The 27,043-nt window shown below is 38.4% G+C and overlaps 3 protein-coding genes across 5 annotated transcripts in view; all 3 read left to right on the top strand.

The window, feature by feature from the left end:
* acsl6 (acyl-CoA synthetase long chain family member 6) overlaps positions 1–4,645 on the top strand; it is a 39,415-nt gene extending 34,770 nt beyond the window's left edge. Inside the window, exons 16-21 of the mRNA XM_017419942.3 lie at positions 1,485–1,573; positions 1,758–1,874; positions 1,971–2,114; positions 2,230–2,331; positions 2,422–2,493; positions 3,074–4,645. Of these exons, the coding sequence (XP_017275431.1) occupies positions 1,485–1,573; positions 1,758–1,874; positions 1,971–2,114; positions 2,230–2,331; positions 2,422–2,493; positions 3,074–3,214 (665 nt within the window). The 3' untranslated portion in view covers positions 3,215–4,645. The remainder of the gene's footprint in view (positions 1–1,484; positions 1,574–1,757; positions 1,875–1,970; positions 2,115–2,229; positions 2,332–2,421; positions 2,494–3,073) is intronic.
* A 649-nt stretch (positions 4,646–5,294) lies between these two features.
* On the top strand, positions 5,295–9,172 carry LOC108238054. The gene is made up of 8 exons (XM_025006747.2): positions 5,295–6,048; positions 6,185–6,291; positions 7,076–7,421; positions 7,513–7,641; positions 7,768–7,810; positions 7,911–7,966; positions 8,070–8,110; positions 8,233–9,172. Exons 1-8 carry the CDS (start codon positions 5,952–5,954, stop codon positions 8,614–8,616), a joined length of 1,203 nt encoding a protein of 400 aa, XP_024862515.1. The 5' UTR covers positions 5,295–5,951; the 3' UTR covers positions 8,617–9,172.
* Positions 9,173–9,369: 197 nt separating this feature from the next.
* Positions 9,370–27,043, top strand: part of fnip1 (folliculin interacting protein 1) — a 34,333-nt gene continuing 16,659 nt past the window's right edge. For 2 of the 3 annotated variants that reach the window (XM_017419934.3, XM_017419932.3), the window contains exons 1-6: positions 9,370–9,571; positions 20,924–21,053; positions 25,102–25,239; positions 25,372–25,472; positions 25,963–26,037; positions 26,258–26,349. In XM_017419934.3, coding sequence (XP_017275423.1) covers positions 9,480–9,571; positions 20,924–21,053; positions 25,102–25,239; positions 25,372–25,472; positions 25,963–26,037; positions 26,258–26,349 — 628 coding nt within the window. In that variant the 5' untranslated portion in view covers positions 9,370–9,479. Of the gene's footprint in view, positions 9,572–16,916; positions 17,017–20,923; positions 21,054–25,101; positions 25,240–25,371; positions 25,473–25,962; positions 26,038–26,257; positions 26,350–27,043 lie in introns of those variants that run through there. The other variant, XM_017419933.3, reaches the window with a different exon arrangement.

Below are 27,043 nucleotides of genomic sequence, written 5' to 3'. Positions count from 1 at the left end.
ACCTCCAGGCCTGGCTCCAGAGTGGGGCCCCGGTGACCCGCGTCCGGGCGAGGGAACACTGTGTCCAATATTTATGTTCATCATAAGGGGTCTTTGTGCTTAAATCTTGCTGGATAAACAAGCAAAACTATTTGGTCTTGAGCAATACTTTACTGCACTTTCTGAAGTCCCTCAAAACTTGTTTTTGGAAATTGGCATCAATTTGACAAATTATTAATGCACATAAAAATAAAAAAATATAGAGAGATTTGGGATGATCCACAGCATTTCCTTAAAAAAAACTGAAGAAATCTGTGAAGGAAAGAAGAAGCAGTGGTTCTGAAGAGTTATCTCAACAACAAAATGAACAGTACCTGGAGCAAAGGTCTGGCACAGGACCAGAGTAGTGCATCATCCGTCAATTAGCCATCTACGTTTCAGCTAATAGTGCTTTGGGATTTACCGTTTTGGCATAAACCACTTTTTTTTTTAGGTGTGTCAAATTGTTTTCTTTGCCGTCTCTCACAGATGCACCAAAATACAGCTTAATCTAACCAGAAAACACATTTCTCTCTGCAAACAGTAAAATAAAAGGAACTGGATTGAAAATGGGTTGAAAAAGCAGCTAAAGTTCAAAGGAAAACAACCCCAGAAAGATCTACGGAAACCATAGATGATCAGTGCAGGAGAGCACGTTTAAAAAGGTTACAAGGAACTTCGGCTCCTGGGAAGCACAATAATAAATGTGGAGCGTCTTGCTTTTGCACAGGGGATGAAATTAATCTTTAGATTATAGTAATTATGGAGCTTAACGTTAACTTTGCCTGAGGTAGATTTGTCTGTGCAGGTGTTTGTATTCACATAAGAATGTACGTTAATATCATTTAGCTAGTGATTAATCTGGTAACCTGTGAAAATGATTAAACAGACCGCTTTGTGATCGATTTATTTTTAAAATTCACCATGTTTTCATAGAGACACATTATTGCCTTGCAGTAAGGAATAATCTAGGGGCAAAACTGGTCCTTTAATGCACTTTTACGTTTATCACTGACAGGCTCAGAAAATGAAGTGAAGCATGTGTTAAAACTGTAAAACAAACAAGGAATGTCTGAAACAATCATTGTAAGAGAAAGGTGGGATGTATTGTGATTGCATGCGAGAAGAAAACAAGTTTTCAAAGTAGCCTGCAAGCTTTGTGCCTCAACATGTAGAGTCTGCTGTGCAAACCGACAGAAATGTAGTAAAACATCTCCCCCTGCTGCTCATCTATGGTATCAGCGTGAAAACCACGTTATAACAGTTTGATTTGCACCAATAAGAATAAAAATAATGAATCCCATCAAATGTGATCAGTTTAAAGAGTTTTTATGTGGAGATTTGTTAGTTCCTACTTCCCCTGGTGCTCAGCTGTGCCGACTGAACCAAAGCACATGTAGATATAGATTGTTGCAGTTGTTCAGACGGAGGTATTGATGTATTTTTTTTCTTTGCACTGATCGCAGGTCATGTTGGAGCTCCGCTGCCATGTAACCTCATCAAACTGGTGGATGTTCCTGAGAAAAACTACTTTGCATCTAAGGGCGAAGGAGAGGTAAGCAAACATATTTCTGTGACAGAGAAACTTTTGAAAAAAAAAATCCTAATTTAAATAGTATGCAAAGTTATTTTTCTATACTAATTTGTGTTTTAGACTTTAAACATCTTAATGGGTGTTTGCTCAAGATTCGATGTGAACTGATCCCAAACTTTTTGCCTTTTTCTAACCTTTCATCCAGGTTTGTGTGAAAGGACCGAATGTGTTTAAGGGCTACCTCAAAGACCCAGAAAGAACAGCCGAGACTCTGGATGTGGACGGCTGGCTCCACACTGGGGATATCGGCAAATGGCTTTCGGTGCGTTCCAGAAAACTTACAACCATGCAAAACGTTTATCCTAGTCTGCTTTTAAATAAAGCGTTTTGGTAATGCTGCGACTTTGTTTTGTCGCAGAATGGCACGCTGAAGATCATCGACAGGAAAAAGCACATCTTTAAGTTGGCGCAGGGCGAGTACATCTCCCCGGAGAAGATCGAGAACATCTACATCAGGAGTGAACCAGTGGCCCAGCTCTATGTTCATGGAGACAGTCTTCAGGTAAAACCCACTCATTCTCACTCTGTCACAGAGAAAGTTGAACTGGTTGGGTCTCCCCAATCTGAATGTTTTAAATTAGCTTTAATCTTTCTTCTTTATTTCTTTTTTTTCCCAGTCTTGTTTGGTAGGAATTGTGGTCCCTGACCCTGAAGTAATGCCTGAATGGGCCAAGAAGAAAGGCATCCTGGGCACCTACAAGGACCTGTGTAAAAACACGGTAGGTGGAACATTGTGTTGACACTAAAGTTTAAATTAAACGATTCAAAGAAGTAAATAAAAAATAACCAAGTTTTTTTTTCTTGAACAGGAATTAAAGAAAGCAATCCTTGAAGATCTGGTGCGCCTGGGCAAAACCAATGGCCTTCTGTCTTTTGAGCAGGTAACAGGATGGATGATGGATGATATTTAGTCATGTTTTTTTACCCAAATGAGTTGCAAAGAATATGTCATTGTCTGTTGACATCATCCAACGATTGTCTTCTCTCTGTGTTAGGTCTGTAAAGACATTTTATTAAACATAATAAAAAATGTGTAGGAGAAATAAGTCAGCTTTGGTTTGAATTTGACAAAGTCATTATAAAAGGAAAATGCAATATTAGCCCTTTTTTTTCTGTATTTTATCTTAAAATCTTACGTCTCCTGGTAAGGCAGGTGGAAATATATACAGTAGTTCCCAGTCTTGTATAAATGGCAAAAATAACACATGTACTATCACTGTTGTTGAATTTTAAACCAACCAAACATAAATGCTATGATATCAGATTAACAGGCTGATAATATTTAGTGAATTCTGTGTGGAACAAGTTTTATACCGTTTACAATGAAAAGCTTGTGTCATCCTTATTCCTGTCTAAAATCACATTTACTGAGTAATTCTTCATAACCCAGTGAGCTCAGAGGAGACTGATGACATCTTTGTCCCATTCCACTTTGTATTTCTGATCACTTTCCTTTAAAAGGTGAAGAACATCTACGTCCACAATGAGATGTTCTCCATTGAGAACGGCCTCCTGACGCCGACGCTAAAGGCCAAGAGGCCGGAGCTGAAGGAATTCTTCAAGGCGAAGATCGACGAGCTCTACAGCAGCATCTCCATGTGAATGTGCAGCAGACCTCTTTTTCTTTTTTTTTTTTTTTCCTTTGAGCATCCTGACACAAAAAAATTAAAAAAAAAAATACAAATAAAATAAATCAGCTTTGACGAGGGACCTGCAGCGGGACAAAAATGTTTCATGAGCCTGAAAGAGCTTTTGGGAACATAAACCAAAAGTGTCCAGACAGTGGGAGATTTAAAATGGCTAGAAGGAGGCAGATTAAAGGAAAAAAGTTGTGTTACAATACACACTGTCGTGTATATTTCTGTCTCATTTTGGCATTGAATGGCAGAAATGATTCAAATTATATTATGAAGGATTATTATTTAACTTTTAGATTGAAAAAAATGGACGAGTCATTTCCTTTTGTGGCATGAATTTGTGTCACAATACAAATAATCAGGACACGAAAAGAAAGATGTAATTTTTAATGTTGTCCAGCAGAGGGCAGCATAGACTTGAAAACACTGAGTACACTGCATTATGCAAACAATGCATAAAAATGTTCAAGTCAACCCTTATTTCATTTTATTTTTATTTTTTTGACAAACCATTAAGGTGAAAATGAACAAAAATCACCTGTCCAATCTTTTCAGGGGAACAAATCTCTCCTTTCAAAAGGCTGTCTTTTTTTTACAGACATTTTTATCAGCAAATAAACTATGTAAACGCAAAGGAAATACATTTAACAGTGTCGTGTTTGTAATATTTTTTTGTTTGGTTTGTTTTAGTTTAGGCATTTTAAATCTTCCCAACGCTGCTTCAAATCTTCATTTAGTTCCTAGCACCAGAAAAAAAAAAAAAAAAAAACCCTCCCACTTGAGCAATGAGCATCTCTTAGTTCCCACCAGTCCCTTCTCTCCCTCATCCAGTTCAAACTGACCAGCCAAATAACAAATGTACACTAGTAACACAGTTGTGTGACAGCAAAAGTGACGTCCTTGTGTTTAGTGTAGCTCCAGGGGATATCTGAACCTTATATGACAGTGAAAAATGATAGATTTCATTCAGTCAGGAACTTGCTCTTAGCAGCGCCAGTAGGGAGGACTACCCTGACCTGGCTCAATAATTTACCTTAGGTTCTACTGTTTATGACTTTGAGCAGCTAGAAAGACAACTAATCTGGTCTAGAAAGCTTCTTCTGTTCGAATGACTGCTGTCTGCACTGTTTTTTGTGGGGCATCACAGGCCAAATTACACTTTATATGTTGTTAATTTATTCATTGCAGCAAGACATTACTTCATGGTTGTGGTCAAATATTCAGCATGCATAAACTTTTTCCCTGAGAGTGACGGTCATCAAACGCTACAGATGGTGCAATCACAGCTTTCTTTTTTTTTATCTTTTTGCACAAAGAATGTGTCAGGTTTTAACAAAAAAAAAACAACTATTGCAGAACCAGGGGTCAGGGCAATGCATGCAGTTCGCCCTGCTATCCCTGGGACAGTTTGCATTTGGCTTGAAAACAAAGCCTGTTAAATTTCCTTTTATTTATTTTTTAGAAAAAAGGAGGCTGTATGCGGTTGCCCACATCTACAGTTCAGTCTTTGGGCTATATGTAACTTTGACAAAGCTGAGGAAATAGAACAAACACTGACCTAAAGAAAGAAATAATGTATAGGCTTTTAAAGTTGAATACCGTCCCAAAGCATCAAACAATGTGGATGTACATAAATGAGGACAGCTAGATGTAGGCATATTTAATAAATCAATGGTTTGAATGATTTTTTTTTCTCTCTCTTTTGCGTGTAGTAGGAAGAAATGTACTTATTTATTTATCTATTCTGATGTACAATTGAATCAGTACCATATCCTTGTAATGATTGAGTGCAATGTAAACTGGGATGAGGGGGGGTGGGGAACAGGAGGAGGGCTGTGAAATAAATGATATTCTGGAATGATTTTAAACCAGCATCTTGTCTGTTTTTTTTTTGTTTGTTTTTTTTCTTTCCAAAATGTAATCAGTTTAAAGGTTTGTCATGTGTCCATTTTAAAGGTGATGAAAAACAAACCAACACAAATGAAAAATACAGAAATATTATGAGGTAAATATTCATTTTTTTGATTGCTATTTTGTGACAGAAAATAGCCCAAACTCTGCTAGAATTTTAATAAGTCTTTCAAAAATATCCTTTCATAGACTACTTTTTACTTTTACTTTTTATTTGATTTTTTTTTTTTTTCATTTTATTTATTAATCAACAGGAGCTGTTGACAAATGAAAGTTGACATGATTATGTGGAGTCGTTTTACGGTCGATTCTGACTCTCTGGCTGCAGTGGGCGTTCCCGACGCAGGGGGGAGCAGTTTTTCCATAGGGAACAGAATTTCCTACAACACCGGGCTGCAGCAACTGACTCAACGGGCGTTAACAGTTTAGGACACTGCCCCCTATCGTTTGCTGCAGTAATATTCACCTTTGCGCTGATTATGTTTTGGGAATTAGTGTAAGGAACTTGCGAAAATCGATAAACTCATGTTACAGGGCAGTGAGTTCATCTGGCCTTACTTTTATGATTCTTCAAACCTCTTAGGAGGTTTTCGAAATAGGGGGATGTAGCCCGAGAAGAAAAGGCCATCGTTAGCAACAGAAACTGACAGGTGTGCTGGTTGCTAGGCACCGCACGGAACAAGATGGAGGACAGTTAAAGATGACACTTTTATCATGCCGTCTTGACGTTTTTATTTATTTGGTAACAGAGGGGCTTAAGTAGATATTATCTGGAAGTTAGGTGATTTAAAATGAATCGACACAAGCGCCGTGTCACGCTTCGTAGCGACAGCAAGTTTCCCCATAAACGAGATACGCCCGTGAAAGCAGCACCGAGGCGTCGAGAAAGTAAGAAATCTCTAAGAAAACAAGCACATAACAATTTCGCACAGTGAAAGTCGGTCATGTGCTAAGTTGTATGCAATATAAACTATCATCCAAGCTTAATGTACATAATTATCTACATGCACCTCCAAACTTTCAGAGTTTAAAAGACTTGTGTCCAGCAAACATAATTGTCCCACATTACTAGAGGAACCTGAAGGGGATGAGATGAATGACGTCACAGTTAAACCAGGAAGCCAAGTGAGGGTGAGTGTGCTAATATAACACAGTTTTATATAAATATATATATATTTTTATAACACATATATTGCATAGTTTCATTGTTTCTTAAAGGTACTCATTGCAAACTATAAACTAAAAATGAGAAAATAGGTCATCTTTAACTGTATCAAATGGTGCAGTTTGAGAGAGTTTACTCCAGTAGTTTTCCAGATATACTGATATGAAATTCTGAAATGCAGGTACACGCTCAGTGTAAACAAAGCACTCAGCTGAATCTGCCAAAACCCACATGGAAGCTTGAGCCTCGTGATTGACCTATGTTAGGCTTGCTGTATAAACAAAGATGCCCAAATCTAACAAGAGAAGCCCTTTAGGTGGAAATAGCAGAGAGAATCTCATTTTAAACGTGAAAGAAAGTGTAAGACAACTGTCAAGAATGAATATTGGTGATCAAGCACGGCGGTGGAGCATCGTAAAGGCAGAGCTTGGCATTCCAACACATGCAGCTTTTGCAAAAACCTATATTTTACTTAACAAGTCTGAGTGTAAATACAAACCAACGCATAAAAGATGATGAGCTTTTCTATGCCAAATGGATCTCCTGTGGATTGTTGACATCATTTCAGTCTCTTTGGCCATTTCTGTATGTAAACAAATGGCCACATTAACCATTAATATTTAAAAAAAAATTGTATGGGTTTTGTTTCTTAATTTATGATTGTTTTGACTAGTATTTATGACTTTGCAATGAGTACCTTTTAAACCTGCTTTGCTTTACTTCCTACTTCTTTCCCATTTGCACCTACAGGTTAGTGCTGTGCCAGTTCACCGCAGATCTGTGTCGCGCCTGAGCAGGCCTGCAATTTCCGAACAACCAACAAACCAAGCCGCCCCGTCTGTTACACCTGCTTATAAAAAACCTGGCCACCAAAAAGTGCAACAAACAGCTTACCTAACCCACGAGGTGACTCCCATCCTCAAGGCTTTTGAAGACGATGATACTCCTGGTAGCGTAATATCTTGCAGCACAGAGCTGGACTCAACTCTAAATTCAGAGGAAGATGATGATGAAGATGCTGACAACCATTCTTTGTCGTCCTCGACAAGCTTGAGCAGCTTGCCCTCCCCAGAGATCTTCAGAAAAGAAAGCAGTGGTGTGTGTTTTCTTCATTTATTTAAGACAACAATAATAATAGCATAACATTTTATGAATTTGTCTTCCTTTGTTCTGTCTCGTCTTCACAGTGGAAACAACTTTTCCTAAGAAGGAGTTGCTGAGCGTAAATCTCCCCATTAAAAATTCCACCTTGTTGGAATCTAGTCATGCTGAGAACATCCACATGCATCATCCACCTGACCTTTCTAACATCATAGGTGCTACTTAATAGAAAGTCACTTTTATCTTTGTTTTCAGTAGATTAAATAATGTAATTTGATGTCAAAGTGTTTTCATAGGTCTTAAACTATCAATATTTGTCTGATTGCCTACATTTTGGTCAGGAGACGCCACTACAATTCCTGCTGAAAAGAACTGTGAGATCAGGTGAGTGTTTCAGGGAACCTAAAAAAGCAGCTTAAATATTTGGTAAAGGCATAAAAAATCCTTTTGACCAGCTCAAATATTGTTGTTTTTCTTTACCAAGCCATCAGAAAAACCTTGAAAAGAGGAGTATAATACAACCAAACTCGCTGAAACCAGGTAAAAACAACCAAATAAGACACAAGCTGTTACAGTTCTGTATTCATGTCCTTCTTTCTGCCTTTACTGAATGTACAATTTAACAGATGGGTTTTCATTCCAGAACCTGTAAACAATTCCCTCCTCAGGAAAACCTCACCGAAAGTAAGAAAACCTTATTGGGTTTCTGTTGCAATCAGTTTCAAAATTTCAAATTCCCCCTTTTTAAATTATGAGGAAAAGGGTTTAAGTAAAAGGTCATTATCAAATAAAACTTTTCTCCCCAGCCCACTGGGAGAAAGCTTATTTTGTGTAAGAAGAAGGTCTGGTTTAAAAGCCCCATTTCTACGGAGACTTTCAGAGCCAAACGCATCACACCCTCCGCATCAGCCGCTCGGAACACCAGCGAGTCACCCGGCCAAACGAAGCTCGACCCAAAGGCATCCCAAACGGGTGAAAGCAGCTCTAAAAGTGAAACATCACCTCTTTTGGTGACTCTAAAAAGACCTGCGAAAACAAGCTCAGTCACGTTCTTTGACTTTGGCAGTGATAATGAAAGAGATGCCTTCTTTCAGAGGATGAGAAAAAGAAGTGACACGCTTAGAAGTTTTGTTATCTTTCCTTCCAGACTAGACACAAAACCCTCCAGTCAATCTGCTTGCTTATTATAAACCTCTCTGATTTTATGTCCTCCCAAAAGATCTGTGATACTATGCACATTCTGTGTGTTTTGTAAGTGTATTTTACTATTAGTGGCTGTGACATTTCCCTAATTGAACCTGTACTTTTATTAAATGTGAGCTTTCAAATGAACATCTGATGCGCTCATCAAAAGGTGCATCACAGAAACGACCACTAGGTGGCGTATCAATACATTTCAAGACCCTCTTTCCCTTACACAAATATTTGTAATTGTATTATAAAAAAAGCATATATTTGTATTTCTTTGTTTTTTTTCGTATTAAATTGTGTTTGTATGTACACTTTGGCTACACATGTCACCTAATATATTTTACTGTACCAAAAAAAAGCTAAATGTAAAGTTCTAATAAACTAAACGTTTCTTTGGTTTTTGATTGTTGTGTAACAAACCTGCTCAATTGTGCCCAAGAAATGGTTTATAATTTAAAATTCTGTAATGACCTGTGTAAATAAAATAAAAATAAGGTTCTTACAGTCATCTACATTTAAAATGTGCTGCTCTCTGTGTTGCATGTTGGTCAGATGTTAAATTTGCACAGTTTCTTTGAATAAATTTCATGCTGCCACGATTCCTGACAAAACATCAACACAAGAAACCCACTGACCACGTGGTACCAGGCCAAAAATATTGACCAATCACGTAATTTGTTGTAGCTGCCGCGCCCGGTCAGCCAATCAGAAAACAGCTGCGGGTTACCAAGCTGCTCCTGTGACTAATGCCTGTCATATGACTGTAACACCCATGGAGACCGTTACAAGGAACAAGACTTGAGCTCGGATTTGAAAACAGAGAAATAGAAAGAATCCTGTACCGAATTTATGTTGGTACAAAATGCCTCCGACTCTCTTCCAGAAACTTTTCAACAAGAGAAATGCTATCTCGTCGCCGCCCCCGAGATGCAGCAAAGAGGACCCAGCTTTCAGGTAGCTGTTTCGTGTGTGTGTGCGTGTCTTGTCTGTTTGTGTGTTACGTTGACTACGCTAATGTAACTTGACTTTTACGTTGTGTGTTTCGAAGCGATATATTCTTCCAGCAGGGTGAAACGTAGAGGAAAAAGAGCTGCTCAATTTGGGTATTTAAACTCCGGGGATACGTGCCTGTTGTTGGCACGGTTAGCTAACATGCTAACGGTAGCCCCTAGCGATGATGCTGCTGCTGCACGCGCCCGCCTTCGTGGCTCGCCTCCTTCAAGCAGCCACGTTTTGCACGTTGTCACAGATATCCCCCGCGTTTATTGAAAGCGAACAACCGCACGGTGAGCGCCTCGTCTTCGAAGCGTGTCGCCACCAGCTCACGGTTAGGAAGTTGCAGGAACAGTGTCCTGCCTGCCCGTCCGCCTGCTCTTTTGTTTCTCCTCGTGTTTCCTTTCGACTTCGTTATCTCGCCTTTCCGTGGCAACGCTTCGGGCTTTCGTGGCGGCGAGGAAGCAGCAGCTCAGCCCCGCTTTCCTTTTACAGTTCAACTTTTAACAGTTCAACTCGGGTGAAGCAATGTTCTGGAGGGTTTTTGGCAGTCTCGCAGACTGTATTGTGCGGAGGACACTGTGTGCTCATGTGATAGCTTAACTTTAATAGAGACGGATCAGCGCCAAACAGGGCATCTGCCTGTCCAGGCCGTTCAGTTATATGTAAGACTTTAAAACAACAACAACAGTGTTGTATGTTCTTCATTTGATCAAATTACAACCCCCCCAAGTCACGTCGCGTCCATATAAAGTACACTATGTCTTGATTTTGTTCTACTATAATATTTACTGTATGTACTTCACCAGAAGATCCACACAAGTCCAATTATATTTGCCTTTAATTATTTAATAAATGGACTAAATTAATTTTCAGGTTCTGTTTTATCACTGTAACATGTAGCCTTTGATACGACTAAATAAATAAATGCACAAAACACTTTATTATTTGTAAATTTGATAGCATTTTGCTTATTTATGATTAACATTGCTTATTCAATCAGGTGATGAATCAAATGTAAATTTACGTGTCATTTGCAAAAACCTCCATAACCCAGTCTAATTGTAAATATAGTTGAGTATTTGTGGAACTTTTTAATTTGATGTAAAATAGCTTACCAACTTTTAAAAACCACAGGACCACAGTGGTTTACAGAACGATAAATAAGACTTCACAGTCACATGATGTGAAAAAAACAAAACAAGTGTCAAAAAATAAAATAAGTGTCAACTTCTCAGAGGATGGTAAAGCCTAAATCGGAGAAATTGGCTTTAAATGGATTTGAAAACAGGAAAGAAGGTCGTCAATCATAAAAAGACAGCTCACTGTCTGGGCTTATACGCTCAGTTTTCAGGAGCAGCTGACCAAAATAGTGGTAATAAACTGACGTCGTTTCTTTGTATTTTCTTTCATAACAGACTGTGTTTTGGCATCACAGCGGCTTTTTGTAAAACAGTTAGAAGCCGGTCTTGATGTGCTTACTGTCAGATTGGGAATCCCAAGCAGAAGGTGCAGATTTTCTGTTTATGTTGAGGAAATGTGATAAAAGCAGATACTGTCTGGTGGGGGAGATGCTTTTAAGAGCAGAATGGAAGTCCGTGCAGCAAATGAAAACGCTGTACTGTCTCAAAGCTTTGTACCAAGCTGTTTAAGTACTTATTGAGGTTGCATTCAGCTTGGCAGAGTGATGCATCATTGAGCTGGTTAGCTTGATATTCAATACTCCCGAGTTGATTTGCAGTCTGTATGCACATTGGTATGTTCTTGTTCACATTCTCAGTCAGGGTCAGGCATGCTACCAAAGAAAAAGTGCTTTTCTTTCGTTGTAAATACCCCTTTTCTTTCGAATATGTAGCTCTCACCATTTTGCTGTTAGAGGATATATTTACCATCAGACCTCAAAGCTCACCTTTTTGAGGTGTCGCTTGCACTTTGGCTTGCGCCTGTGCCAGGGTACATTTCTGCTGCCATAAAGGTACCCTGCACCCTCTGTTATAAATGCAGCGCGTGTGGGCTGAGAGGGGGTGGAGGTGGCTGGCATCAGGCCTAGAGCAAACAGACAGTCAGCAGGCGTTTCTGTTAACTCAGTGGTCAGCTGTGCTCTTCATACCTCTGGCATAAGCTCTCCATTCATCAAGCATGAAACGGCTCCAGACGGGGGGGGGATCTGTGAGGGGACACGCAGACGACACATTCTATTTTAATCGAGACCTTTAAAGAAGAATAAAGTTGAAGACCTCTAGCAAGTTGTCCTAGAAATGTTGCTATAATGTTACCATTAATCGTCTTTCCAAACCTGTAGGAAAAATGAAGCTTTTCAGATGCAACTAACAATTTTCTCTGATCTAATATTTATAGTTTCTGTAAAAGCGTTGGCGCCAATAAATTTAAAAACAAAACAGTCCGAATCAAAACAAAGATTTTTGTTTTGCAACCCTATTGCCTTGCGTAACGCACCACCCACCCTAAATGCTGTCATATCATATGGCAGAATACCACGGAGGGCAGCAGGTTGGCCGACCCTTGGAGGGAAGCCTAAAACGCTTCTCCTCTTTCTCTTGTTGCCGCGCCTGACCACGGACACCATACTGTACATTACACAGAGAGCCTCTGGCTCAGTCAGTAGCTTTCTCCTTTCTGCCACACTCAGGTGGGTTGATCGGATCTGTCAACCCGCTGAGAAAACGTCCCCCTTGACTGAAACCACACACCTTTTAACATTATTAAGATTTGTACAGGAAGAGGTGTGTTTGGATTGATTTACCTAGTTTTCTTAAACATTACGGACAACGAGTCACATTTAAGGAAGTTTATCTGAGGTGAAGATATTTTTGGAAAGACCTTATGCAAATTAGGTAGTACTAGTCAGCATTTGTTCTACTTTGTGAGGTAATAAGTGTATTAGCTAAGCTAGGTCTAACAGTTTTGACCTATTTTCTTGTTGTTGTTTTTTTTTGTAATAAATACTCATCAGTGTGTAATAATGCCTAAAATATTGGAAGTGCATTCTTTATTGTAGACCATTAAGGTGAATTTAACAAATTTATCCATTAAATTTACTCAAATCTTCAGAAATGCATTTTCAGCTAGCTAGGATTTTTTTAATAGTGATCTATTTTATTTTTTTAATAGTCCAGGAGAAGTAGTGTCTCGGGTTCCACACTGGCATGGCATCCTTCCTCCGCGGCATAATTTTATAATGTGGTGTGTCATGTGAGGCTTCATCAATCTCAGGCTGTCATGTTTGTGGAATGATCACATGATCCAGGCGCTGGTACAGAGCCATGAGTTGGATTGGGTGTGTTTAAGAAATGTCACTCAGTTAAACCAGGTTACCAAATTACCAAATACTATTGGAGATAAATGCTTTTTTTTGTTTCATGTAACCTACTTTGTCCTATGCGCGTGCTCTACTTTAACCCTTAAATCTCATTAGTGTTTTGTAGGTGTAGCCTATCAGACCTGTATTTATGAAGAACTGTGTCATGCATTTCATTGTATTTGCATAATGTATGTTAACTGGTCATTGATGATAATTCCCCCCCTGACGGTAGCTTTTTATAGTAGTGTTCCCAGTATTTGATATCTTTCTAAACGAGACAAAATTTTGTTCATGTTTTTATTACAAATTGTACGTGGGTTATTCCAACTTTATTTTTGTTTACTTGCGGCAGATTATATTCGGAGTAATCAGTGATGCCAACAACAACTCATGCTCTCTTGGCCACACTTACTGTCAGTACACTCAGTCCAGAAAGGGTTACTAAAGGAGCATTGTGTCCGATTTTTTTTTTCCTGTTTGTAAAGGTACAAACTGCAACCTAATGCTTCACACCCCTCGTTTCCAACAAGATACACTCATGTGCATTTTAGATCTTATTTCACATCAACTTTGAATGGGTTGGATGTGTTGGATTGTCAAGTTAAATTATTATATTATTGTCTGGAAAGTTGAGAAAAGTTCACCTTTTCAAGCTGCAGCACACATGGTGACCAATCAACAGCTTAAAAAACCTCTGTAGGTGGTGTTAGTTTGATCAAGAGGACACTTGCAGTTAAAGTTAAATAGAAAAATGTTTTCTGTTGAATAGATTTGTAAACTAAGGAAATACATTTTTATTTTTATTGCAGTGTCCAAATACAGCAGCCTGAATACAAACTTTAGCTGTTTCATTCCACTTAACTTCTGAACATAGTTATGAAAAAAATGGACAACTTGAATGGTATTGTCATTTTTAGACTATTTGTTACTACAGTGTGCAGCCCGTTCAGGTCTTAAATCTATGTAAGATTTCAAGTTCATGAGTGTCTTTTCATGTAAATTAATAGTTTTGGTGTTCTTCATAAGGTATTTGTAAATTTCAGCAAAGTGAAATAACAGTGATACTGTGACAAAATTTAAAGATTACAAACAAAGTAGTTACACTGTATGTTAAATCTATAGTTTGATTCTGCTTTCACATTTCCCAGAACCAAAACATAACATTATGAGGGAAGATGCTGCTAGATTACAATAAGGGAAGAAGATTTCAGTCCAGGGAACCTACTACATATACTGCAAATAATGAGGAATTAATTTTTATTCTGTATTCTTTTTACAAAGGTAATGTTTCTCTGAACCATATTGTTATGCAGGGTTTTTTTTTTTGTTTTTTTTTTAATGAGGAAATTTTGACTTATTGGGTTGTTTCACAATTGATTTTATTTTTTTTCAGACAAAATAGTTGGTTTCTTTATTGCAGTTGGGGGGTGGACTGCACAGAACAAACATAGTGTGTTATTAGGTGTAACAGATAATCACCAATGTGAATAGCTTCTCTGTTGGGAGCCTAAAAGTCAAATTAAAAAAACTGACTCAATCTAATTGGCCTACTTTCAGTTTTTTGATGAAGGCAAGAACAAAGTAGGACACAACAAGGTGACACTTCAGATCCTGTTCATCACCACTGAAGAAGTTAATCTTTTATTTTAGGAAGCAAAAGTAATTTGTACGGCTTTTTGATGACACGATCTTGATGAACCTGGAAAAGAAATTGGAAGCAAATGTATTTCGACAGAGCTTCCTTGACTCCTGTTCAGCTCAGATTTGTTCATATGATCCTGTGAGAGACAGTCATGTTCTCATCAGTCTGTCTCTGGCTGCTGGTTCAGAAGGTGTTAAACAGGATTTATCAAAGTGTACTTGTTGGATTTGGAGTAACATTGTCTGTAGAGTCAGAATTGAAAAGATAGTTATGTCATCTTCTAGTTGCTTTAAACTTATGTAAACTTTGATATTGTAGAACAAACACATACGTTTTTTTAACTGTATTAACTTTTATTTTGGTGTGTTGTTTCCAACCTCTGTTATTTTTTGGTACCATTTGACCCAGATGCTAGACGATATGAATCAGTCTGCTAATCAAGGTTGGACATAATGTAGCTCTGAGCGCAGTAACCTCTTGACTTACTTCCTTAGTGTCATATGATTGTTGGAATGCAGAAGTCTTTAAGTTGATGAAAGGTATGTATTGTTCCAACCTGTTGAAAGGCAAAATGTAAGGCTGTGATCAACGTTTTTTTTTGGTAGTTTGTCACTTTATTATTTGTCTAACGGTTATTTTCCCAATGGGCCATAAAATCAAATCAAAATTGGAACATTTTCATACTTTTTTTAAAAATGTTTTCAGATGTTTTTTTCTTTATAGTCCAGAACTATGCAGGTGTTTTAAATTTAGCTTAAAAATGACCAAAATAATAATTTGATGATCAAAAATAGTTCTAGATTAAGTTATTTGTTCACTTTTCTGAGTAGCAGACTTGTTCATTTTAGAATTAATGTGTAAGCTGTATGCACTTGACAATAAAGCTTGTACTTGCATGCCCTGTATATAAAATACACAGCGCAGCTAGCAGTTTGTTAAAACACAAAGACTAATATGGTAACTGAATGTAGTCTTGGCTTGGAGTCTGTATAAGATGGTTGGATGAGGCTGTGAGAATAATAATAATTATTTATTTATGTTGTTAATATTTGTTGTCATCAGTTCAATGCAGTAAAAACCTTAATGACATGCACAAATGTTGCTTTTTCATTGTTGCGATTATATAATGAGTTGTATATAGTTCAGATCCGTTTAAAGACAGGGTGAACCTTTTGCAGCAGAAACAATGTTAAAAAAAGCCCGCTAGATCTAACAGTATCTTCTGTCACACATAGTTGCGAGAACGTCACACAACTTGGACTGGGGAGATGTTTATATAACTGTCTCTCTGTCTGTCATGCTTGCTCTCTCTCTTTCTCTCTCTCTCTCTCTCTCTCTCAGGCACACACACACACACACACACACACAGATGTTCTAGTAGCAATCGAGAGGGAGTTGGGGTCTTTGAGGGCAGTTTAGGCTGATGTCAGACTCATAGCAACGTAGGAAACTGGACTGCTTTGTTACAACAAAAGAAGGGTACTGTTTCGATCTTAACAACACTGTTCCTACTGATGCTTCTGATTGATCCTTCTTTGGTTCATAATAGAAAAAAAACAAGCAGTAAAGAACATGCTTAGCATTATATGACTGTTAAATTGATAATATGACTGCGTTCTTGATTTGTTTGCATTTCTCAGTCTAAGATAGTCATCTCTAGGCAAATGGGTGTTGTTTTTACTATTTGTTTTTTTTATACAAGTGTGTTATCTTTCTAGAAAAGTCTAATAATTACATTTTTAGAAACATATATTTAAACCTGATCTTTATAATGTTATTTGTTACTTTGGGAATCATAGTTTCGATGTGAAGCTACAATAACTCGTGGTAGACCGATTAACCAGTCAACTGTTAATTGGCCAGTATTTTTCATTTTTAAAAATAAAATATGTATGTGTTGTTTTTTTGAAAGAAAAAAACCTTTTATAGTCATCCTTTTTACAGTGCCATTATGAAGAACTCACTGTTTATATCTACTTCCCTTAAAATGTTACTTGTCATTTAGAAAGAGAGAAATCAAAAATCTGCAAAACTCTTCTGTGGATTTTTGAGCTCATATTTTAACTTGTGTGTTAAAACTTATAATTGTATATTTACATTTATCGGATCGAAAAAGGTGGAAAGAAAGGGAACGGAATATTCAGGCGAGAGAGGAACAAAAAGAGTGGAATTAAGAAACAACACACAAACCATTGTCTACTGTCACTCTCTTATCACAGCGCTTTCTGACTGTCAGCAGTCCAGGCTTGCTGCTGTTGCTGCCTCTGTACTGTCCAGCACACACAGTGTTGCTGTGATCACCTGATAGTCTCATGTTGTGTGAATTTAGTTCACCGCTATTCTTAGACCCCGCTGCTGTGGCTGGCAGAGGAGAAGGGGAGAGGAGAGGAATAGAGTGGGAAAGGGCTGGGGAAAGACTGGCAGACTCGCAATGATGCTCAGGTAGGAGTCGGCAATATTTAACCTGGCGTACATGCATCAGAGTGGGCTTGGCAAACAATAATTGTGTTTTTTTTTATTGTCATAGCGTTGATAGTCTCAGCCACTAAACTTGTTAGTAGTTTGAAGCAGTAAAGCAGGAGTTTTTACTGTCAGCAGCAGCATGGTGAACAAAGTTGATTCTATCAGTCACGGTCATGTGGGCTACGAGGATCGTAAAAGGAAGCATGCCTTTTGTTTTCAGAGATACTCGTTTGGGTGGAGTTGAGTTCAGGGATTCTGTACTTTGAAAGACCTTTTTTTTTAATTAAACTTGATGACCACTCATTAGTAAGGCAGCGAATAACTGAAATAAATCAGGCTCTATTTTGCTTTCCTATGTGAATTTTAAGACATTGGAGTTGTTAGGGATTTTAATGTTTCTAAATCAACAGGTTTTCCAGGAAACGAATACCTTGTGCCTGAGAAACCTTTTAGCCATTGTTCGTTAATACAATTGAAGTCAGACTAGTACAAGTATTTAACAGTCATGAAGTCATGTGCTACTTTTATGAATGACTCCCCTCTCTCCTGTATCAGCGCTGTGACTGTCACACGCTCACTGATGGATACTTCCTCCTCTGCTCTCTTTCCGCCTCGTCTTTCTTTCAGATGTTGTTTTGTTTTTGAGTTTCTGTTTTCTGTGACCTTTATGGAAAATCTGAGCTTCATTCTGTGTTTAATATTTTGGGGTGATGGCTAGAACAAACTTGTCAGTTGTGCCGTTCCCGTTTCACTTTATAGGGAAACAATCTTAGTGTATGAATAGTGTTGGAATATTTTTAGCTGTAATTAATTTCAATATTTAGATATTAGACTGTTGAAAACACAATCTTTGAGCTGTTGCTGGTAAATTGACCCGCTTCCTACAAGTGTTAGCCCATATAATGAATACAAAGGCTAAACACATTGCAATAAACACCAAATTCATAAATAAATCACTCACGAAAAGCTGTAGTCCAACTGCAAGGAGGCATGTGACAGACTTAAACAACAGCCTATGTAATCTTACACCCAGGTCTCCAAGGCTGTTATCGACCCAGCTCTATACAATGTGATTTGAGCCCCTTATGTAAGGCAGACCGGCTTTACGTCACACATGAACTCAGTGGGTAAGAGGTCTTCCCTCGGATACAAGCCAAGAAGAGAAAACTGAGGATTGTTTTTGTGAAGTGGTCAAACATGAACTTCCAACAACTGCTGGACAAAAAATCTGGTATTTGACTACATAGGAGGATTGCAAACCCTATTTAAGCAATTCCAAAAGGATTTGAGATAAATCAGAATGATAATAAAGGAAATTAAGGACAGTTTAAAGCATCTTGAATGTCACAACAAAAGTAAGAGACTGCTGCAAAGTTCTCTAAGCCAATTTATTCTTCGAGAACAAAGTAGAAATGTGAGTTAAAAAAGCGGTAACCTTTGAACTGTGCAGTAAACACTTGCATGGCTGGACACCATCATTCTTCAAAATGCTTAGTGTTTTAGTTCGTTTGGGGAAACTTGTTACGTGCCCTGGGGGTAAGCAGGACTTGTATTAGATGCACGACAACCATTTGGAGCCTCTGGGACAGATGGGGGGGGCTTGTTTCTGGTTGCACAGGACATATGACAAATGCATGTCAGAGAAAAGCAGTCTGTTGTATTCACAACAAACGCTGGCCAAGTGGCGTTATCTTCAAGTTGAGTTGTCTTCAAGCTTGTGGGCTAATACCAAACATCAAAAGCAAGTTTCTGTTCGTTTTCTTACCATTTCTTGCATATTATTTTTTATGTTATACTGCAAGACTGTAATGTGGAAATACTGATTGTTGAGTCTATGATTGTAGTCTAAAAGTACCTCCTTTAAAAGTTTTTAAAAAGTTGAAACTCATGACTTTTTATGAAAAAATTAAATATAAAAATAACATTAAACAGGTGTGAAACTGCTCAGTCTTTGTACCAGATTTACTTTAGGTTGAAAGCTTGAACTCAAAGACTGCACATGACTCATCCTCCCTTGTTTCACTTTGAAACTAAATCAGTCATTTCTTTGACACCAGTGTTTGGTAAATAATCAATTTTGCATGCATGGGAATGATGCGCACACACAAAAAAAAACCATTGGATTTGTGCAAACAAACTATCATGAACAAGAATTTCCTGTTCTGTCCACGGGCTCCTGACCAGCCACTGAAAGGCTGTGTTTGATTGTGGGATAGTTAGGACTATTTAGCAGGCAATTCAAACAGACTGAACCGTTTCTTTTCTTCCTCTCCCCATCAGCCCATTTACTTTAAACAATTCTGTTTAGGTACACTCGCTGCTCCCAATGCAGAACTATATTTAGGTTCTGCCCTGTGTCCATCTGCCCGACCCATCTATATTTCATATCAGATGGAAATCCTTGACTGTCACCAGCTGGTCCAATTGCCAGTCATGTTATAGCTTCTAATAAATCATCCAGGTGTCTGAGTTCCTCAAACAGCAAAGTCAGACTCTAAAGTTCAGTGGAGTTCAGTGGGGATATGCCCTGAGGAGTAAATTAGCATTAGCAATTTTGTTATTACCCAAGATGCCTTTTTAATAATTTGAGTTTAATAACTTAAAAGCATGAAACACAATGAGGGGAACACTGGGATTCTTTATCATGGCCACTTTGACACATGGATTGAAAGAGCTGGGGATTGAACCAGCTAATGGGCTTCCTAATGACTGATTTTACAAAAAACTAGTCATTAGGAGGCTTTTTACTTTGTGTAAATGGTACTGTCACAATTTTAATTTCAGCCAGCTGATCATTGATCGTAATCTCATGACTGTTAGTCACTCTGCTGTCCTAGAAGTGAATAATCACTTGGAAGGAGTAATAATGATGACTTAACTGATCTCAGTGACTTGCAGGCTGGATATGTTGGCTCCTAATCAAAAATATGTGACGGGTTATGAATCAGGAGGAGGTTAAACACGCAGAAATGTTTCTAGTTCAGTAAAGAAAACGTTCTTCTGCACTTTTTAAAAATAAAAAATATATATTGGGTGTCTTGAGCTCCTTGGATGATAAGTAAAACGTCTTTCAACTACAGAATAGAAGTCCAGTTTTTATTTTTTATTCCTCTTTGGAGTGTTGAGTGACTACTTGTTAGTTCTGTAATGGGGGGGTGGTAGTAGTTTTTAGAGTGCGTTTGTGACTCCCCACTGGCTGAGGTATGAGATGGATGAATGGCAGCTGTGGCATGGATTTACTGTCACTGCCAGTGCACTGGGTGGCAGCTTTAATAGTGTTTATTACTGGCTTGCAATTACATTTCTGTACATACTAAGTATCTGTAAAGATTTCCAGCCATGCAGGTTATGGTATATTTTACTTTAGTAAAAACGGCACTTAGACCTGCTTGAGATTCACGTCTCCTCTGTGACCTGATTATCGCAAAGATCAAGATAAGCTCTGTGTGTGTTAGACAAACTTTTGAAACACAACTGGTCAAATTTAGCAAGTTATTTCCAGATATTTTACATTAATTTGCTTGTATTATAGAGTACTCAATGCAGTGTTATTGTGACCTTTGCTACTAATGTTGCAAAACATTAAACAAAATAAAGTCAGCTGTCTGTTCTATTTATCAGTTGAACTCTGTCTTATGTAACTAACATGTGACCTTATTTATTTGAAATAAAACAACCTTCAGATGTTAAACGTGTTTGAGGGGTTTTTCATTTTTATCATTCATTCAGTTTGCCTCTCCTGCTTATCACTATTTGAATTCATGTGTATTAATTGCATCATCTTCTTCCTCCCACTTTCTATCTTATCTCCCATCTTCATTTTTCATCTTCACTTTCTTTGTTTCTGTCCTTTCCCTGCTCTGTGTCCATCCATCCCTCTATTTAGCTGGCCGTTTCCCCAGCTGGAGCCCAGTCAGATCAGGCTGATAGTGTACCAGGACTGCGAGAAGCGCGGCAGAAATGTCCTCTTTGACTCCAATGCCAAGAAAAAGGGCACGGAGGAAACCCCCACCACTGTGAGTCACATGTTTACCTTGTATTTTTGTCTATAGTCTTTAAAAAGCCCTCGCTTGTTTGCTTTGGTTACCTTCATGTCCCCTTTCCTTATCCTGCATGCTTATTATACTCTGTATTATCCATCCATATATTATTGTTGGGTACTTTTCCTTTTTTTTTTTTTAAAGCTCAAACTCGGGGGAACATTTAAAAGTTTGGGAAGTGTAAGGATTTTATTACAAGTCTAAACACTAACCTTAAAAGACTTCACAGAGTAAAAACAGACAAGCAGAGATGAGAGCAGAGAAACGGACATTGCCGGAGGTAAGGTGACGATTCACAAACCTCAGACAGCACAAGATGAAGGAAACTTGACTGTGACCCACAGTGAGCGGAGTCTGCAGGTTACAGAGAGGGGGGACAATTCCAGATTGTGGAGGTGTTTATTTGGGAATAAGACGTTATTTACTTCAATATTCAGCAATAATATGGTGCAAATTAGAGGGTTTTTTTAAGCCAATTTGAGTTTGATTCTGTCACTTTTTTCTTTTCTTTTCTAAAACTAGGTTAGCCACAGAACCAGTTTTGTGAACACTTGTTCTGTAAAGGTTTATTTTAAACAAGTCTTGTGATTAGTTTCCCAGGGCATGTTTCAAAGGCAGTCATTAACCGTATATCAGCAGGACTGTTTGTTTCTGTCACTGAGAGCATGACCCTCCTTTTTACTGCCGTGCATCAGGAAATGTGCTAAAATAGCTTTTGGAAACGTGTCAGTTGCGTCTTCAGATTAGCAGCTTTGTGTCCTCTTCCACTGTATAACGCCCTTCTCATTAGATTTATTTTTTTCTCAACAAACGATGACACACAGTCACCACTCCAGACCTTTTAAATTTTGCATAACACTTCTAATATTTTTGTTATGTCTCACTGTGTTGCTGTTTGACCCTGACCGGTTTGTTCTGCTGCTCTTATCTCCAATAATAATAGCCTCAGCTGACAACCCGTATGTACGCAGCATTCTTTCATCATCACATGACAGGCGTGTCACTCGCTGTCTTTATTATTTCTGTCTCTCATTTTCTTGGTCATTTCAGTCTCACTGTTTTTTGATATTATCTGATCAAATTAGTATATTTAGTATATTAACAGTTTTTCACTTCATATATTGTTCCACTCTTTTTCTCATTTGTCTACCACCTTTGCCCACATTTCTGAGAGAGCTAGAGTTTTCGCTCTCTAACCTCTTGTTTTTTTAACTCTTTTTCCTCCCCTCTCTGCTTCTTGAGTATATTTACCTGCCTTCCCTGTGGTCTTTTTGACCACACTGATGTACATCTACAACTGATTTAACTTTTGGAGTCGACCAGATTCAAGACGGTCGCCACAGCCAACTGACATTAAAAAAAAAAAGGCTATAACTCAGTTAATTTTACATACATTGAGCTAAAATTTTATATTGCAGTAGCTGAAAGTCATTCACAACACATACTATAGGCGCTACTCATTGGGATCATTGTTTAAAACTTTAGCGTTATTTGTTGGAGTCAACCCTGTTTGTTAGCAAAATATATCATGAACCACTGGACCAGTGATTCCCAACCCTGGTCCTCGAAGGTTTTATTTGTTTCCCTGCTTTGACTCGCCTGATTTGAATGAGTGAGTGATTAACAGGCTTCTCCAGACATCGGAGACACGCTGAAAAGCAGGGAAACAATGAAAACCTGCAGGATGGTGTTCCTCAGGGTCCAGGGTTGGGAACCACTGCACTAGACAGATTGTAATGAAACTTTTAGAAAGTAATCATTGTATGCACATCTGTAACTGGTTAACATTTTGGGGTAATTCCAATTCAAGATGGCCACCACAGCTAATCAGGATTATAGGCAACACAAAAATGGCTATAACTCATTGATGATGTGGTGGTAGGGGGTGGTTGTCTGCATCACATCTGCACCCTGAGCATGGGCACTGTGTTGACATTATATTCAAGGTTTGATTAAAAATGATTACAACTCATTTCTCAACGTAAGATGATCTTAGTTTAAAATCCTGCCATGAAAGGTGACAGGTGATATGCATTCCCTCAAAGAATGCTAGGCCTTTAATTTAGTCATGCCCCTAGCAATGGCATCACATCGCCTCACTAAACCTCTTGCCATCCTACCACATGTCACCCTGGCATTCAAATCAGGATGCTTACACAACTTTCTCAGATCATTTCCTTGGATTTACTGAAGCATCACATTTAAATGGGGCATGCAGTTTCACACTGTGACTTTTGTTTGGGGCACATAAAGTCTAGATAACCTGTATAAACATGCTTTCAAGTTTTTCCACGCAGAATTTGTAAGTGTTGCATGAAAGGCAGGCCACTGTTTTTGGTGCATTCTGCAAAATTAAGGCTTTGCCAACAACTTTGTGAATTTGATCACATGGTGACTGGTTTTTTTTTTTTTTTTTTTTTGTCAATTTACTGGAATCTATTTTAGACAGATCGACAGTTTGAAAATGCAAAACACATTTGCGGAATAGAGAAACAAGGGATCAAGCAAGAGACAATGGAAATACAAGGGTCAAACAAAATCAGAAGGCAAGAGAAGAGGAGAACTTTGGGGGAAAAAATAAAATGTAAGGAAATGGTTAGAGAATAAATATAAAGGCGAATTAAAGGGAAAAGAGAAGTGTTAAAAAGGGCTTAGAGAGAGCTGTGGAGTTAAAGTGGTGGACAGAGGGGAGGGAGAAAAGCAGGGAGTGATTGCAGCGCAGCTCAGTCACGAGTTCTCCGAGAGTCATATGACTGGCAGTCACATGCTGCTGGACTCTGTATACACCTCACACTGCACTGCAGCAAACACACACACACACACCCATATGTGCATATGCAAACACGAACTCGGGATTGCAGCTTCACAAGCTCATGTGATTGTGTGACACACATCGACACACCAATGAGAGAAATTGGGGAAAACACACACGTTTAACCACCTGTTGCCTGTAACTTTACATCCTAATGAAGCAATAACTATCTCTGTTGCAATTTTCCTGTTTTTCTTTTTTTTTTTTTGTTCATGTTAGTGTCTTACGTCGGCTGCAACAGTGGTTTCAGCTGAGCCATTAGAGCCGAGCTGAAAGCACGCACACACGTCTGCAGTCACACACGCCCTTTCCCTCCCTTTCCCACCCTCCCAAATGCATTCCTCTTGAATAGGCTGCCAAGTTAAGAAGGCACATGACTCGGGCTGATTGAGCTCACATTGCTGTCAGTTAGCTGTTTACCCAAGTGCCTCCGGGTTAGGTTTCTGTGGTTTCTGACCCACACAGTCTGACTTCATTTGCTTTTTACCTCAAAGGAGTTCACCTTGGAAATGTTATTCATTTTTGGGACAATATATTTATTGTAGTTTAATGTGTTCTGCTTTAATTTTATACAAGAAAAACAACTAAACAAATTTACTTCAGTTTGATCAAGGTTTCTCACTGCACTTAGACAAAATATAAGTATAATATATATTTTTTTTAGTTTAGTTTAGTGCAGTTTATTCATTTCATTTACAAAAAACAAAAAAGAAAAAATACAAATAAAGTACAATTCAAATTAAATAAAATGAAAGGTAGCAGAAGAAGAAAAAAAATCTTATGTCTGCTCAAATATTTTTATGTTTGTAAAACAACTATTAAACTCATCTTTATCTCAGGATTTCTATAGACATTGTGAATACTATTGGGAATTTTATAACTTTTGTTCTTGAACCATTCTCCTTTTTCTCTTTTTTACTAATGTATTTCATAGCCTGGCAGCCGACTCGTTGGTTGTTTATTGCTGTTTGTTTGTGTATTATACCAAAACTGCAAAATAAAAATAAAATAAATAAAATAAAGGCGAAGGGAAAGCTTTACCTCAAATTACTGTGTTTGGCTTTTAATGGTTTCCTCCTTTTTCTGTTTTTTGAAGTTACAGTAATCAAAAAACATCTCTTCAAACCATTTTAGCGTCGACTTTTAAGCTTAAAGTTCCAGTTAGCTTGTAATAATTTTGTTTTTGCTGTTGTTGTTGTTTGTGACCTGCAGAATGTTGATGGCCAGGTGAAGATGTTTGGAAAATGCTGCCAGCTCCGATCTACACGAGGCAGCAGCAGTTCTCTGGACAGCTCGTCCTCGTGTGCCTCCGAAACCAAGGAATCCAAGGAGCAGGGCCTCCGCTACCAGGTCAGCTTCGCAGCCTAAGAGTTATTTTAAAATGCATTCATCCTGCTGTACTTGCAGCACACCTTCATGAGCGGCAAATGAACTTCCACGTGTTTGAAAGAAAGTGCATTTAAAGATCGCTTTCCTCCTCAGGGTTCGAGGTGTTCTTCTGACGTGGTAATGCTGGGAGAGATGATGTTTGGCTCTGTAGCCATGAGCTACAAAGGGTCCACTCTTAAAATTCACCAGATCAGGTAAGAAAATTGCACATTTCTAGTTTATAATGATGTAAAAGCCCTACTTTGAAACACTTCTTGGAAAACAATCTAATTTGCTGCATCATTTGGCCTAAATGTTAAATGTTAAAATGTTCTTGAGGGCTGGGAAGGTGATGCTCAAAGTTTGTAGGATTTCTGTGACTAGACAGTCAAGTAAGCAAGTTCATAAAGAAATAAGAAAAGACAGATGGGTCTAATTCCTGACGTGCATTTTGACTTGAAAGATTGGTAGAAGTACAGGTGTGTGATGAGGACTGTATTCTTCTCATTGTCCTGAACATATGCAGGGGCAGAACTTCCTCTTAGCTGAAGGCAGCCCTCATAACAATGACTGCGCTCTACTTTATTCTACTCTTTCAAGTCAGATTGGGTTCTTTTACAGAGGCCTTTTACGATTGGTAGAAGTATGCCTTTGAACTAAGCTCACATGCTGATAATCTTTGTCCCCGTGTTATCGTCCTATCAGATCGCCGCCTCAGCTGATGCTGAGTAAGGTCTTCACCGCCAGGACGGGAAGCAGCGTATACGGCAGCCTCAACACGTAAGCGCACGCACGTGCACACGTTTCACTCCGATTACCATGGCAACCACAATAATAAGCTGGAAAAAATAACCGTTTTTATCTTCTCGTGCTCATTTGCTCCGATTCTGTTCGTTATGGTTGATTTCTTTGTCTTTGAATCAGAAAAGTTCTCAAGCTGAGATAATCAAATGCTTGGTTGTAGACATGGTCACATTAACGTTTTGTTTTATCCCAACAGGTTACAAGACAGTCTGGAGTTCATCGGACCGGACAGTAACACCTTAAAGCCAGATCAAAACACCGGGCCAAACAGTCTTTTAGGGAACATAGGTAACCGAATTCAGCAGCGCATCAAACTCTTACTACTATAAGTTTTGTCAAGAAATTTTCAGCTTCAGCGTTATTTTCTTTGTTTAGTTACATTACACAGTTAATTATCCCATGACCTTTCGGCATTGCTGTTTTAAGTACAAACCACACTGGAAAGACTCGTTCAGCAGCTTTCTTTTGCGTTCCCCTTCATCTTGTGAACAGAAACTTCAGAACTGTCGCTGAAAGCACATGATTTCTGAGGAAACAGCTTAGTCAACTCTCCTGTGCAGCACTGCTGATGCTTTTAGTGCGTCTCTGTCTCATGACTGCACTCACTGCTGTGATGAAACTCTGTTACCACTTTTTTTATGTTTTGTTTTGTTTACACAGACAGCCATTGACTTGGGCGTAGAAAATAAGAAACACACGTATTAGAAAAGTATAGAAAAACACATTTTAAATATTAAAAATGTTGATCATTTCTGTTCTTTTGTGTATTTACTTCCTCATCCTCACAGAAAAGACAAATCAAAGCAGAAACCTTGACTGGGATGATTCATGATTTTTTAAAAAAATGATAGAAAATATAAATTAGCTGTGTTTTCTGTGAGCGATAATTCTTGTTTGTCTCACTGACCATCAGAAGTCGATCCCCAATTTTAGACTAAAAATCTCCTGTAACTAACGTGTTGGACAGCAGGATACTTCCAGC

Source organism: Kryptolebias marmoratus, linkage group LG13 (genome assembly GCF_001649575.2).
Source record: "Kryptolebias marmoratus isolate JLee-2015 linkage group LG13, ASM164957v2, whole genome shotgun sequence".
NCBI lineage: Eukaryota > Metazoa > Chordata > Actinopteri > Cyprinodontiformes > Rivulidae > Kryptolebias > Kryptolebias marmoratus.
The sequence above is the reverse complement of the archived record's forward strand: the minus strand, read 5'-3'. Positions and strand labels throughout refer to the sequence as shown.

Coding starts and splice junctions, on each gene's coding strand:
- LOC108238054 (XM_025006747.2), top strand. CDS start 5,952: ATGAATCGACACAAGCGCCGTGTCACGCTTCGTAGCGACAGCAAGTTT. Junction 6,292..7,075: donor AACCAGGAAGCCAAGTGAGG/GTGAGTGTGCTA, acceptor TTGCACCTACAG/GTTAGTGCTGTGCCAGTTCA. Junction 7,642..7,767: donor TGACCTTTCTAACATCATAG/GTGCTACTTAAT, acceptor CATTTTGGTCAG/GAGACGCCACTACAATTCCT.